Below are 17,238 nucleotides of genomic sequence, written 5' to 3' on the forward strand. Positions count from 1 at the left end.
GTGTTGGAGAAAAAAAGGTCAACACCTGCTAAGAATGGCTGCCCTCCACTGTATCACTAATAATCAATCCTTATTCGCAACTTCATAGTTTGCTCCACTGCTTCTCTGCATACTGTTTTATTAAAGTAACTGACTGCTCTATTAGAGTATCTAGACTTTTTTTAAAATTTACAATCAGAAAATCACAAGGGGGGCTTCCCCTTGTCCCTCCAGGTTGCTACACTTATGGTATCCTGTAGTAAAATCCTCACGTAAACTTATTAAATCAGAAATTAATCACAACATAAACACATGGCTACACAAGTATACAATAATTATAAGTTACACACATACACTCTTACTATTATAAACCATCAAATTATTACAGTTACACAAACACATGTGAACATGTACCTTGCTACAGCTTAAAATTGATCAATTGATAAGATTAGATTGCTTATAATCATTTCTAATTACCCATACACAAATATTACACAAGCAGTTCAACATCATCTTCTACTGGTGTTATCTGTTGTCTGGTAAGATGACAATTTCCTTTCCATCATTTTTATTGTCTGATAAAATCTTCACTCCAGATTTAACAGAGGCAGGTTGTCCACGAGAGAAGGTGAAGTAAGCTTCATTATCAGTGTACTTCATCTGGTCATCAAGATTGCTCAGTGGTGGCTCAGGAATCTGTAGACAATAATAGTGTAACTGAGACTCCTGTTGGAGTCTGACACATGCACACACAAATTCTTTCTTTGTCTTTTTTCCTTCTTATGTCCACGAGGACTTTGATTTCTTTTTGCCTACTTTGCAAAAATTGTTACCAAATGTAAATGTTTACTCAATTGTCTCAAACTTCGGCACAAATGAAAAGTGCATAAAAGTTATTAAGTTTGCTATGAATCTAATAAATATCCACGAGTTATGAACATTTACATGCATAAAATGAACTTTTATCTTGGCTACAAAGCAAAGCAAGCATGGAATTGAAAATTGGGTACACTGATCAAGCCTTTAGTGGAACCTAAGGCAAACTCACACTTATTCAGTATGAAGATGCTGGGGTAACACTTTGCAACTGAGAGGTGAAATGAGTGTTTGCATTAAGTATACCATAGAGACTGGTTGTTAGGTGCATATGCCTAATAAAAGTTCGTAAAAATATATTGTGATTAACATAGTGTATAGTTGTTTAAGTGCATGCGTCTAGTCAATAAACCTAGTGGAATCCACACTAAAACAGCCAGGCTGTAAAAAAAAAGTGCAACTTCTAAATGTATGGGTTTACATAGTTGTGAAAGTAAAGGTGGCAGGAAAGAAATGGTTGCAATGATGTTAACAAAAATAAATTTTAATAATAGCTGTGAGTATTATTAAAATTTAGTATCATTACAACCAATATGCACTTGGCCGCCTGCTTTGATTCGGCAACTTGCAAGTATTTAAAGGCCACAACATTTCATTGTGGATTAGAGTGTACATGGCAGTGATGGACGATGGGCTGAGGAGGGATGATATGAATGAGTGCTAAGGAAGTTGATGTTATGCTCCTAGAAACCAGGCATGCACCCATGCAGTTAATAGTTAGCTAAATAGGCAATCAATCAACTATGCAATATATTAATACTATTAGATAGTTAGATTTGTAATTTAGCGTATTTTGTAATTCATGAAAATTGGTTATTTCATTGCTATGCACTGCTGTTAGGGAAGCATAACTCGAACAAACCACTTGAATGCCTTTTACAATGGGTAATGCAACTGAAAAATGGGATATGTGGCTTTGTAGGTTCCCAGAAATAGCAAATTACTTCAAGGAGAAATGGAGTGTGTCCCATACGCACATTCGTGTGAGAAAACACAGCAGATACACTATAAAGAGTTAAGAAGATAGTTCTGTGTGTAATTTGTGGTTTATAGTAGGGACCACAAATGTGTGGGCATGGCCCATGAAAAAAACAGTAAAACTAAGCCCAAACAAGCCTTCCGATTGACTCAAAATGCTTTCAACAAGTTGCTATGATTTTAAAAAATTATTAAACAGAGTTTTTCTACTGACTGATGTCTTCAGACAAGCATAACTCGAAAATGGCTAAGGCTACAGGCTTGATTTTCTTAATGTTCGATGTCGTTTCAGCTGGACACCTTCCTTTTGGCATACTGCAGTGTGTACCATGCATTCTTCAAGGACTTACTAGTAGTGTCCTCCTTTGTGTTCTATTCATCTTTGTTGACAGTGAGAGGTGTTGATTTGACAGTAGTTCGTGATGGCTTCCTTTTGTAATGGAAATTGTCCACATTTTTCATTGTGCTACTTTGATTGCAGGGGTGCTTTTTGAACAGTTCTTGATTCATGATGCTGTGTAACGGGTTGAACATAGCTGACAATGAAGCGTAATGAATACTTCACTTATCAGACGACAATCGATAGCTGGAGAACGTGATACCATTTCTTTCTTTTGAGAGGATGTACGTCATAATTTAAAAAAATACAAAAATAGTTAACAAACAAGTACACATTTTTTTTTAAAATAGAATTTTCAAGCAAGAGTAAGGACCATAGCAACCTCGATAAAAAGTATTGAAACAAGCTGGTGCACAATATTAAATCATAATAAAACAATAAGAAGTGTTATATGCCCACCGTGCATTTCCATTATGGTATCTTGAGCACAGCAGGGATATAACACTTCTTATTGTTTTACTGTGATTTAAATTCGTGCACTACTCCAGCTTGTTTTAGTACATTTTGTCGATGTGTTATACTCCCTACCCTAGTTATTTTTTGTGTACTTGTGTGTAGCAGAGATTACTAGGTCATCAAAAGTGTGAATATATCATTTTCAGAACTTAAAATTGCAAAATTATAAATGTTCCCAAGAGACACATGTAGACCATACGCGGCCCTCAGACAGTCGGGCATACATTTCAGGCAAATACATATTTCAGTTTAGTCCACATCTACACTACATTACTCACATAGGGTGATTTAGGAACAAGAGCATCATCATAATCAATGATGTCATTACTAGCAGCTGGTCCAATAGTCCACATCACAGCGACATCCTCAGGGCTAGGTAGACGAGGACGATCATCAAATGGTGAGTTCTCTTGTATTGGGTCCAGTGGTCCATTACTGCTCATGGGGAAGTGCATCTGCTCAGAAATATAAGAGTCAATGGTGCGTGGAGTACTCAGTTGAGAACCAATGCTATCTTGTGTTCCATTGCTATCTGAACGTTGGTAGTTCAACAGCACAGCAGTCTTCGATATGTCCGAGTCCCTGAGGAGTAATATTGGTGTTTCAAGTAAACAAATGGTGAGGGTGACATAGTCATACAGTATGGTAGCAGTGAATAGTAGAGTGTACACTATTGATCAAAAGGAGGGTGAATGGGTTAAGGGAAATAGCTGAGACCTGAGTTAGTGAACTATACCAGTCCGAAAATTAAGCATCCTCTTATGTCAAAAATTCAACATGTTCATGTAAATAATTGTGCATTTATAGTACGCAAGCCGTGTTGTTGACCGACAAGGATAACATGAGACCTCACTGGTTTGGGCCAGTTTCAGAGTGCCCAACCATACAGTGGAGACAGACGCACACTACACATATGCAAACTACTGACACAAACACACTACACACCTTCTACCATTAATATCACTCCTTGATCTCTTATCAATATCATCATCTTGTTTGTACCTCCGACATCTCCTCAATGCAATGATGACACAAGCCACCACTATCACTATTAGTAACAGTACAACTGCTGACACCACGATGGCTATAATGATACTAGTGTTGGGTTTACCATCATCTGATATTTGGATATGGTCTATAGAATTACAGGTTACAGATGGTCATTACAGTGTTACATATGTGTTGCTCCTAAAACACAAAACCTTTTGTACTGAGGTCAAAAGGCATTGGTGTGGTATATTATTTGTATGGGATCAAAAATATACATCAATACAATGATTAATGAGGTGATGAAGTACACCTTTGCTATGTTTGGGACCCATGGTCATAATAATAAGGTGGTCTTATTCATGAAGTACACCTTAGTTATGTTTGGGACCTACTTGACATGGTCACTATAACGAGGTGGTCTTATTATAATGAGGTCATGAAGTACACCTTAGCTATGTTTGGGATCTACTTGACATGGCCACTATAACAAGGTGGTCTTATTATAATGAGGTCATGAAGTACACCTTAGCTATGTTTGGGACCTACTTGACATGGTCACTATAATGAGGTGGTCTTATACATGAGGTCATGAAGTACACTTTAGCTGTACCTGTCACTTTAGGGAGAATCCCTACTAAACAGTACTACAGTGCTGTTTGATATGGAGTAAAAGTCACAGCCTCCAGAAACTATAGCTAAAATTTTTGACATAGAGCAGATATCTACATAATCATGCTTTCTCAGTGACCTCTGTGTTGAATATGAGTTTCACAAGGATCAGTAACAGTCATGAGTATGAGTCTAAAGTAAATAAGTCATCAGAGGATTCTAATAATGTTTGATGATTGTACATGTTCTATTAGAGTATTGGACTGTTCTATTAGAGTATATTGATGTGGTACTGTGGGAGGTACATGTCACCATACTGTTGATTTCAGGTTGCTTGCGAATGTAATAGAACAATTCGTACACATGATTTTCAAGCATGACCATGTGAATACTTACGTGCAGCATTTTAATGTACTGAATAACCACCTCAGTATGTTCCTGGAATTGTCAAATGATCTTAGAAGGCAAACAATGTAGTTGCACTAGTGAAAGGCGCTTGGTTAAAAGGAAACAGCTCACATGTTCGAGCAACTATGTGTGCAAACTGTTCCAATTACATTCGCAAGCAACCTGAAATCCACTATATTGAATGAACTGTACTACTGTATGGGTCAGTCATCAATCAAGATATCTTGAACCAGCACATTCACAATACATACACACAACGCAACACACTGAGCAGCATACAGATAATTTACATACCAACAGTTGATGTGATGTTACTACAGCTCCAATTAAATACCAGGGATTCCCCTGGTCCCTTAGCATTGACTCCAGTAATATTGAAGTGGTAACATTGATCCTTTCTTACTTCAGTTACCTGGGACAACAGTGATGTCATCATTACTGTGCTACAACACTTATTACCGTATTTCTATAAATATAAGCTGAGAGAATTTTTCACAAATTAAATTTTTGTGTTAAAAATTTTTATCAGTGTCCTCAAGCAATGAAACATTTTTAACAATGAATAATTAATTTGTTAAAGTTATATACCATCCTTTTTTAGCAGAATGACAAGCAGTGAAACTTTCTATGCAGTGCTTTTCTACCCAATAAACAACTGGCGCCATGTTTCGTTGGTTGAATAATAGCACATCAGACCTCCTACATTAATAATTAGCACCATAGCTCTTCACCCAGTATTTGCTTGTTGTAGCAAATTCCAGCAGGTAGTACAATTACAGGTAAGAGCGACACCTACATGTTGTAATATTACATTGCAGTTCCAAGCGTGAAATTGCTATTGTTTGTGAACAAAGAGTGATTGTTGCAAAATGTGTGGCCTCCCTTTAGTTGTAGAGTCCTGTTTTGTAGACATCATTTATTTGTGCCTGATGCAATCAGCTCATTTTTTTCTAGGAATGCTTGTCTGAAACATAAACCTTGTGTTGGCCCCCAAACAAGTGGAGAGTAGTTGTTAACAATTTTCAAGTGTACTTTGTATTAGAGGCAATGTACTTGTTCAATGAATGGGAAAAGGCTGAACGCCATCATCTTGATATTGATACCAAATACCATGTATTTTAATACATCATAACATGCATTGTAAATCATGCCCCCAAGAGTCTCCTTGAAATTGTCTGACTTCTCTACAATCCATACGTACAACTCATGAATGTGTCAAACATATTTTTAAATGTTGGAGGCAATTCCAGGTGGCATGCTAAGTTGCACAAATACATTGTAAGGGGTGATCATAGGATTGATATGAATGACTCGAAAGTGATGAAGAAGATATTCCGTTACTAAGACTTGCTGTTCAAAGCCAAGTAAACGTGGATGAACAAAACTTCTGGGATACTTCCTCTTAATGGGTTATGCATCGCTAAATATTTGAACTGCTTATTGAAGTATTGTACAGTCTCATTGATAGCATAAATGTTTAATGGAGCGTATCCAAGGTGGACACTACACACATTATTATTATGGCCTAACTGCATATGATGTAGTTCACATTGTTTACATGTTGACAAAACTCTTTAAATGTGATAAGTGAAATATCTGACTATTATCACTCCAGTATATATAGCTACCAGTTACAGTACTGTAATAGTGTACAAATATGGTAACCATACACAGTACATGCACGATGCATGGCCAGTCAAAATATGTACATTGCTGGAGTTGAGTAATTATACAAGTTGTGTGTTACAAGGAGGCTACTATAATGAGGTGGTCTCCTCCCAGAAGAGACTGATATGGGAGGTGTTACCATATACAGTACTATATGTATAAACTTACAGGAACAGACTGGATATTTCCACTAGTGCTGATCTGAGAGATGGAGAAGTTGTAAGTCTTTAAGGAGATAAAGTCATCTTTTGGATGGCCGGGTTGTGTCACATGAATGACATAATACAGTATGGGACGACCTATCAAACTGGGTCTCCAACTAATCGTCACTGAGGTCCCACCATCAGTTTCCATCACCGAAATATTAGCAACTTGAACTTGACCTAAGGCAACAAAATACTGTATTTTGTGTATACAACATGGTCAACTTAGGACCAGTTAACATACTACAGTATTTGAACCTTTCAACTGGCATGAACAAAATTTTTGACACACACAACATAAATCATGCACCTACACAGTATGAACCTACTGATTATGTAATCCTCTCACATCTAAATTGGTATACCAGACCTCACTACTAAAAACACTTTGATAATCAGGACACGTACATGCAATTGTCTATGGTTCAATATTAATGTTACTAATAATGTACACGTTTTAGACCCCTGAAATCAGGACATCTCACTAAGGATATTTCAACATGGTAAGAAGGTGTCTACAGCAAATAAGATTCACTGTACCCCAATTTCTATATAGTGCTCACCAGGTAAAGCTTGTGTGGTGGTAAAGGTAACCACTGGTGACGGTTGGCCACACCCGGCTGAGTTACAAGCACTCACAATGACATGATACATCCTATTGTCCCACAAATCCCTTAGTAAATATTTACCATCAGCTTGAACACCAGTCAATGCTATATTCCTTGAATAAAAAAATAAATAAAAAAACCGAAGTGATTACAGTACACACATAGTAGGACGGCGCTAGTGTCATTACAATGTCAAGTTCCAACAAGATGATACAGGAAACAAGTATCAATTCAAGTTCACAAGCCTTATACACATATAATACTATTATGTACTACACACAAGAAGGGTTAAGGTATATTTCACAATCAACACTATACTACACTACACACACACACTTACTGTTCATCTCCACTAAACCAGTACGTGACATTGTAATTGGTGATTTGGGATCCCCCTGTATCATTTTTACCAACCAGTGGTTGCCATGACAACTCAGCAGAATCAGTATGTACATTGCCTACTTGCACATCAAGGGCAACAGGAACTGTAATTTGATTAGATATAAATTAATATATAATCATTTTATAAATGTATACATTAAGATGTAGAATAAGACATACCGGTTACATGGGTCATTATAGTTTTCTGAGCACTAAATGGTCCCTGTCCATTCTGGTTGCTGGCGGCTACGGAAAAGTAATATTCTGTAGCTAGCAGTAGATGAAACACGATTTGTATTTGGGTGGCCGGGACCACAAACTGTTTCATGGAATCACTATTGTGAACCTCTCCATAGTTGATCTGTAGAGTAAATATGATAGTGAATGAATTACTGTATGTACCCTGTAGATGACGTGAATTGGTATTGAGACTCGCTGCAATGAAAACTATGGCCCTATGGTTATTGTTGTAACCTTCTTTAAAAACCTCTTTTCAGGGGTTAATCTAAAGGGGGGAGGCACAGGCCCCCCTGGGTTAGCTATCCCCCCCCCCCCCCCCCCCAGGTTTATACCTAAAGCCTTGAGAAATGGAAAGGCTTAATTGATCCTAAAGTTGTATAATCGAATGGTTATTCAATAGCATCACAGTAAAATTTCACCAAAACTGGGTACGTATATTTACATCTAAATTTTTAAAAATTTCCTGGGGAAGCATGTCCCCCAGAATCCGAAGTGGCTTACTTTGCCCCCCAGCTTAACATAGAATCATCGCTATATATTCTAAAGTAATGCATACTACAGGGTTAGGTAGATGACCTTCAACAAACTATGTGTGTTGTGAAAATACAGCTTTCATGTTATTTTATTCTACCTTCCGTACCATACTTACAAGTTTCTAATAGGTGACAGCTACTAAGACATGTCCCACTATAATACATTACAGTATAAGCTTGAAGAAATTGCACTAAGAAACTGTTAATTTACCTGCCACCTGCCTATTTTGAATTTGGCCCGTAAATTACCATCTTATAGCAACTTAGACTTCAAAGAATAGAACAAAAACTAACCACAATTAAACATTTCCCTTTACTTTGACAATCTGTCATCAAACTGCTAGGGTTTTACATCATATGATACAACAGTAAAGCCATTATGTAAGTAGCTAAAAGTATAATAAAACTAAAGGAAGGAGGATGTTCTTGTTTCAACATGGATTCACCATTCACACACTACATAGGCATCACCTATTAGTCAAGAGTACCTTACAGTAAACAACTCTGTGATATCAGATAGTCTTTACCAAATTAACAAGTGAACAAGGAGCCATTTGAAAGGTACAGGAAATTATTAGGCTAGCTAAGGCTTAAGTTACATGTAGCAAGAGTATCATTAGTTACATGTGTAACACAAAGTGTTCACAACAAACTGTGAACTTGAGTTGTGATAAAGTATATGGAAAAGTGTGTGCCAGTATTTATCGTTACCATTAGCTGCATGCACACTCTACATATAAATACCACGTTTAGATTTCTATGACTGTTATATACAACTAAACACCGACGGACAAATACATCAGTGCACACACACACACACGCACACGCACACTACACACACCATGGACAAACACCTAGACAGACAAGACACACAAAAAATGGGCCCATTGCACATACACATGGACAGACATACAGATGGATAGATACACTTACATGATAGTGACTGATGTTTAGTCTACCAGTATCATTTGGACTCTGTAGTCGCACCATCACCTTGGTAACATTGATTACCTCTAGTAATGGAACGGGAGGAGCCCCAGGCAGTCCTATACAACAACCAATTACATCATTAACACAGAAACAAAGCAATCCACTTGAACCATGTATGAATGCATACACTGCAGAGGAAATAACAAGGAAAAACTCTAGTACATCATTTTCATACCAGAATCATACCCTCACAATCCACAGTAATGCAAAACCTAGTATCAAACAGATTTAGTCTGAAGTTTTGTATTGGAACAAGCATGTTTTTATGTTGTACAGTTATTTATATGGGATTAGGGATATTTTAAAGTCTCATAACTCACTTGTCCCTTTTGATATATAAACAGTCCAGTTCTGGTACCTGGCTCATGCAACAAGAGTTATTAACCAGAAAAGTGAACGCCAACATAAAAAAATATAGAATTGTTGGTACCAAATTGTCTGTTGTAGTCACAAAACTAAACTAAACACTTACAAAAACCGTACACATTGAGCACCTAATCACCATTAGACAAAAAGGGTTGCTCACCAGACAAGCTCACTTCACTCAACTTGTAGTTACTTCCGGCGGTGTTATTAGCATTACAACGATAAGTGTCTTGTTGAGATTGAGTCACTGCTACAAACCGGAGAATACTGATTATCAGTGTAGAGTTGGCGAACACTACAAGAGAACATACATGTGGTACTACGTATCTGTATGGTCTATAGATAGCTTCACTATGAGTGATGTACTAGCAATAGTATTGCATACAATGAATTGTTTATATGGTGTGTGCATGTTGTGTGTAGCGAAGAGTGTGAGTGCATACAGGTGCATACAGGTGTACACACACTAGCACATATTAGACAGGAGACCTCTAATAGAGTACAGTGGCTTACATATTTTGGTACAATAACTTAAGGTGCCAAAGGACACAGTATAAAGTACACAGTAATTTGATCCAAGGATAAAACAATTATGGAAAGGTTTGGAAGGCCATACCAATAGTACTGAAACATGCAGTACTTTTACCCAGAAGTGCTCAATATGGCTAGTCCATTAATGTTACAAGCTCATACCATCACAACTCACCCAATAATCAACACAACTTCATGAGTTACTACAAACACACAAGACTGCTTTGTATACTATGCAGACAAAAAAAATCTTAAAATTCATTTTTTGTGGTATAAGCCACAAATATTATAATTGTTAGATCACTGCAGCATACCAGTACAGCACAAGTAGTCTTCAACAAGGGTAGTTACATACTTTGACCTGAGGGAAAGTTTGTCAAGTACCTAATGTACACACTTACACCCACACACTATTCAAGGTGCTGTGAGACCTTATTTATGTATGTGCAGTGTTACTATACCTGGAATAATTCCGATGGACGGAGAGTCGGTTAGCATAGTTCCGTCACTTTCCTTGCTCCATGTTAGTGATATCAATTCTGTACCAGTGACCATGCAGGTGAGGTTAGTAGCATTGGTCTCTTGAATAATATTGGATGGCTGTTTAGTGATCATTACTTCTGGTAATTCTGACAAGGGAATTAGCATATAAATACTTTTGTGTATTTCAAATACAAAGAAATAATGGTATTTGGAAATACAGATTATCAAGAGTTGTTACTACAAGATAATATCTAAATGGTCAAAGAATGAATTAAAGGCGGTTTGGTTGTAAAGCCAAATACTTTCTTATAGAAATTAATACGCGAGTCCTTGAGTTTATCAATACAAATAGAGGAATATAGTGTGTACTAATATATAACTTTAAAATAAAATTCTCTATTACAAATTTATTACACAAACATCTATACATTGTACAAGGGGTTTTACCACTACCTATAGGATAGGATATTTTGTTGTCTAACAGATTTTTGTCAACATAAAAAAATCTATACAGTGATAGGCTAAATTAGAAACCAGCCAATAGCTAAATTACTAATGTTCAACATGTTCCCATAATCATTGATACCAAAATTGCTGTGTTGGCATTGACAATTAATATAATTTTACTGGAGCAGGTTAAAAATATAACAAGAGGTACAAGTTTTTGCTGAGATTTGTACACAACTCAAACACACACAACACAAACACGCACACATATACAAACATCACAAACACGCGCGCACACACACACACACACACACACACACACACACACACACACACACACACACACACACACACACACAACACAAACACGCACACAGATACAAACAACACAAACACGCACACACACACACACATATACAAACAACACAAACACGCACACACACACATATACAAACAACACAAACACGCACACACACACATATACAAACAACACAAACACGCACACACATACATATACAAACAACACAAACACACACACACATATACAAACAACACAAACACGCACACACACACACACACAACACAAACACGCACACACATATACAAACAACACAAACACACACAACACAAACACACACATATACAAACAACACAAACACGCACACACATACACACAACACAAACACGCACACACATACAAACGACACAAACACGCACACACATACCAATGACATCCAAACGAAACCTTCTGAACTCAGTAGAAACAAAGTTAGATACCCTACATTCATAGATTCCAGCATCAACTGGTCTCAGTTCACTGAAGTGTACTGTCCCATCACCCAACACTCTTCTGCGGCCATCAGCAGTGCTATTTAGATCACCTCCATTAAATCCCCAGATCCACTTCCTGATATGTTCTCCACGACAATCCAGTGTATAAGGTCTACCATTGGCTCCAACAAAACGTTGACCTTGAGCGATGTCCAGTACAACTCGTTCTATGGAGAATATCAATGCACAGTGACCACTGTGTAATAAATACATTGTAATATTACCTCTTTAGTACGTCCTTTATGTAGTCATTTATGTACTTAACAATACACTTTGACAGTACTTGTGGTACCAAGTATGATAGTATATGAAGTTAGGGCGTATACTTTATAACAATGTTTTAGATGAGGTTGGATGATCCTATATAGTACGAAGTACACCTATTGGGGCCTACTTGACATGGTCACTATAATGAGGTGGTCTTATTAATGAGGTTATGAAGTAAATATTACAAAGAATACTTCTACAATTGTTACCATACTAGATTATAATAAATTAGTACAATTTCTGGAACAGCAAACAAATGGACATTACAACAGGTGTCGACATTGCTTTCTTGCAGCCTTTGGCTATTTCAAACATAGGTTCAGGCAAATGATTGTCATGTAAACTAGTTTGTAGAGACCTGAACAAACCACATGCCCATAAAAGGGTCAATCAGATCTGGTCACATGTCATGTTTAACTTTGTGGCTAGTAACAAATTTGGTACCTGGTAATAGAATGATTCTAGCCAGAAATAATGCCAGGTAAGTTACTCAGACAAACCAACCAGTTTGTAATGATGGACAAACATACCAGACGAACACACACACAGACTAACCTTCATACATTACAGAAGCGCGCAGAGACAGAGCTTCCTCGACCATAAAGCTAAACAAGGAACAGGAGTATATTCCTGCATCACTACGTTGAGCCGTAGAAATAACCAATGAATAAGAACTTCCAGATGGAAATATACTATATCTTCCTCCACTAGATAATCCACTGCCATTGTGACTGAAGTGTAGGAAACGAAAATTATTTTGATCATAGTAACAATTGAATTGTATGATGCCTCCACTAAAGTATTCATTACCATTCTGAGTCTGAGCTTCCAGTCTAACTGTAATATTATGATATAATACAGTGTAAACTCATTACTGTGAACAATGAATTTTAGTGATACACTTAAATTTAGTGAGGTATTTCATTGTACAGCCAATGCAATGAACAAACAAACTTATGTCAAATTGCCAAACTTTACAGTTTACGGTGATAACAGCAGGAACCAATGTGACCACTACAATGAAGTGGTCTTATTAATGAGGTCATGAAGTGCACCTTAGCTATGTTTGAGACCTACTTGACATGGTCACTGCAACGATGCGGTCTTATTAATGAGCATATGAAGCACACCATAGTTGTGCTTGGGCCATACTTGACATAGTCACTAGAATGAGGTGGTCGAATTGTAACTGATTGTTTTGTGTGCTCACAATAGCAGGTGCTACACAATAGGTTCAGTGCCTAGAGATTATTGTACATGTACATCCCAAATTTTATATCCAATTATGCAAGCTGTATGCGGGTAGGGGACCAGTATTGATGTTTCTTGAAACACGCCAATCTGGGAGACCCGATAAATTGGAGTTATTTCTAAGATGGGACAAAAGGATAATTATGATTCAAGCGGTTATATTAGTAGTGCATTACTGAGGTGGTCACTGGTTAGCTACAACATATGGAGAAAATTATTATTTACAAACATAGTTATTATAATTAGGGAGTTAAAGTGTAAAATATTAGCATGACTTCATCAGTGACATCATCATTATCAGATGAGAAACGAGTGTAGGATGAAGTGTTGGAGTGACTGTGTGAATGCTCATCATGTTTCTAGTGAGTATGAATACTAACTAAACTATACACACACTACGCACTACAGGGGAAAGCCTTTGGCTGTGCTGCGGACACTGCAGAATACATGGTGATGCTTACACAGCAAAACACCAGTACACCTGTGCTGTATCCAGGCACACTAATATTCAATGAAGGCATATCCTCCTGGGTATAGGACTACTATCACACAAGAGGTTGTACTATGGTCTAATGGGAGAAGTTGTGGTCACATAAATATACCACCTGAAACCTTTCCAGTTTTGTGGACAGGGGTGCCACAAACACATATCCCTAAATTTATAGGTACAGGTATAACACTCAATAACAGCCATTCAGAATATACTATAACTCAGCATAAGCCAAACACTGTATCAACCAACCCCCTAACTATACAGGTGTGGGTGGTATACCAGGAAGGAAGGAAAGAGTAATGAATGGTGCATCACTGACTATTCCCCTTGTAATAAACGTTATGGTAACTACTTATCATACACAACACATTATACCACCACCATCTATATGGGAATTATCTGACCACAGTACTGTACACAAGTGGCATTAGTTTATTTATCAAGCATAATCCCACAAGGGACATGTGAAGCCAGTCAGACTCTTGAAGTAAAAAATGTCCCTGACACCAGGTGGTTGCATTGATCCTGTTTGGCAATAGTAAGACCAGAGTGAAGCCAGTACAATGTTATGGTTACTGCTATAAGCTCCAAACAGGCTACCTAGTTACTGAAGCCAAATTTAATATCCACAAATGAGGCTTTGTTGTATTGTATTGGCTGCTCAAATATAATAGTGACCCCTCCCACATCTATTTCAATGGTCACATAAAAACCACACTATCTTTATTATACACATAGTGTGTAACCTTAATATTCAGCTATGCATGTAGGTTCACAAGCATACACAAAGGCCACACATAGCACATTAACAAACACACCCTCTAAAATGTGATTATGTATACAAATATACTACACTAATTGATGAAACTAAAGGGGGGTTACTATTCAGTGGACTGGACTACTGGACTGGAACACTGGACTGGACTACTGGACTGACATATTTTTGGTTTTTACACATTCTGAGGTTGGTTTTATTGAGTCTTGCTAGTAAGAACCCTTTGGGTACCTGCAGCCCACTTCTAAACACTGAAGACAAACAGTGGAATATGCGAAAACTGCCTCTTAATAATTTTGCTACTCTTCATTATGCCACTATACAACACTTATTCCTTACCTGGTGTGTAGTAATGCTGCAGGCAGTGCAAGGAACTGAATATGACAGCAATAGTTAACCAGCGATCAACTAGCCAGTAGACAATCTTTCGAGATATCCTTGAGGAGCAAGCTAGTCTCGCCAGCATGGCCAGACCTCTCTAGTCAGTGCAGGGGCTTACCAATTAGAGATTTTTCAGCATGGGCGCTTATAATCTTTATTTGATAAGCCCCTACACTGAAACAGCGAAACTAGTGAGAGCAAGACTAATGAGACTAGCTTGCTCTAAGTATATATCTTGAAGGATATTGTCTACTGGCTAGTTGATTGCTGGTTAATTATTGCTGTCACATTCACTGGTGGAATTCCCTGCACTGCCTGCAGCATTACTACACACCAGGTAAGGAATAAGTGTTGTATAGTAGCATAATGAACAGTAGCGAAATTATTAAGAGACAGTTTTCGCATATTCCACTGTTTGTCTTCAGTGTTTAGAAGCGGGCTGCAGGTGCCCAAAGGGTTCTTACTAGCAAGACTCCGTAAATCCAACCATAGAATGTGCAAAAGCCAAAAATATGTCAGTCCAGTAGTCCAGTCCAGTGTTCCAGTCCACTGAATAGTGACGCCCAAACTAAAGTACCTCCATTAAGCTGCATTATCTACTTTCAAGACAAATATTTCACAAGTATGTAACTTCATAGCATGCTCATGTTTAATACAGCGTGTTTAAAAATTGTGCATTCTAAAAAAATTCAATGGCATTATTCAATGGCATTATTCAATGACATTGCCACACATGCAAGCGAAAGCCTGTAAAAATTTTGAGGTAGACTCTGGGATCTCACCAAACCCATGATGATTTTATTTGAAACCACAATCTTATCAGTACACTAAGTAATAGTATATTCACACCACCCTATCATGTACGCTATTTGTACACACTATTGTAGACTAAACGACTAATTCAAAGCCACAGGTACAACTGCAACATACGCACACATACTCAACTCACCCCCGTTACACAGAAATGGCGCAACAACCATCAACCATATCAGTGCGAAACAAGTCAAGTGCTTGAAGAACATGTTCCAACAAGGCAGCGCTTTGAGTACTGTGGAGGCGAGATACTAACGACAAACTACAAGAGAGAATAAAACGTTCATTACACTAAATACCACATTACACTGACAATACATTATATACACTAAACTACGTTGGGACATGAATTGGTTTCCGTTTTGTAGTATGGGCGACCCGTTTCCCACGAAATCCCTTGTCCTTTGAAAATTCGGTACACGGAAACTGAACTTACATTGACGAATGGGCACACAATAAGTCAGTACACAATAGGACAGTGACTGGAGGAAGGTAGGTACCTGAGAACCGAACGCGCTCTACTCTACTTCAACCTGGACTTCCAACTTCTTTTCAATCTTTTGTTTACAATCGTGATATTATGCGCATGTGGATTTGGCGCGCGCACACAACCCCGATTCAAAAAGGGAAGAAAAAGTAGTAGTTCATTCTGACGAATAATACAGGCTTTAAAGTGAGTGTAAATGTGTTGAGTGAGTGGAACATGGACGAGGTAAACAATTAATTTGAAAAATTGGCATGCTTAAGCGCGTATAAACTATTATTGTATTAATAAGTTATACACGCAAAATGGTCATTGCAGTCCTGATTCCTAGTAATGATGATAATTTTTCTATCTAGACCATCTAAATCTTGCCCTTTTTTGCTGTTTGCTCCAAAACACAGAAAACTGTTCATTCTTGTGTAGCTATTTACCTATAGTATGTACATGTTGAGCTGAATCCTCAAAAACATTCAATAACTCATGCCGGATGCAATTACACACGATCTTGAAATTTGGCTCATTTGTAGTACTGCTTGACCCGCTAAAAATTTTCAAAATCTTTTTGTTCAAATGTCTGACAATATTTACAGCCAATCAAAATTTTCACAATACGTTTCCTATGGGGAAGCCGTAAAAGTACAGTGTGAATTACAGCCCTTTCCCGAACTTGTAATGGAACCAAACCGTACGTGTCTGTTGTTGACACCTTTGCTGTTACCATTAATTATCTGGTTGGCTGAAATGTTAACTTTGTTGAGGGAAAAAATCCACTTTTAATTTTTAGCTGTTTTTCAGGA

General features: G+C 37.6%; 1 protein-coding gene across 2 annotated transcripts; it reads right to left on the minus strand.

The window, feature by feature from the left end:
- Positions 1–252: 252 nt before the first annotated feature.
- On the minus strand, positions 253–16,575 carry LOC136257535 (protogenin B-like). 2 transcript variants are annotated; one of them, XM_066050762.1, is made up of 15 exons: positions 16,458–16,575; positions 16,094–16,219; positions 12,800–13,081; positions 11,872–12,144; positions 10,678–10,845; positions 9,846–9,980; positions 9,263–9,375; positions 7,737–7,917; positions 7,516–7,660; positions 7,131–7,288; positions 6,533–6,747; positions 4,991–5,108; positions 3,635–3,824; positions 2,968–3,271; positions 253–675 (listed from the first exon to the last, which is right to left on the minus strand). In XM_066050762.1, the coding sequence occupies exons 2-15, from the start codon at positions 16,164–16,166 to the stop codon at positions 505–507; spliced, it is 2,526 nt and encodes an 841-aa protein (XP_065906834.1). In that variant the 5' UTR covers positions 16,167–16,219; positions 16,458–16,575; the 3' UTR covers positions 253–504. The 2 variants fall into 2 exon arrangements, with proteins under 2 accessions (XP_065906834.1, XP_065906833.1); XM_066050761.1 differs by having other exon boundaries at positions 16,394–16,552.
- Positions 16,576–17,238: the final 663 nt, after the last annotated feature.

This window comes from Dysidea avara, chromosome 6 (genome assembly GCF_963678975.1).
Source record: "Dysidea avara chromosome 6, odDysAvar1.4, whole genome shotgun sequence".
In the NCBI taxonomy this organism is placed as follows: Eukaryota; Metazoa; Porifera; class Demospongiae; order Dictyoceratida; family Dysideidae; genus Dysidea; species Dysidea avara.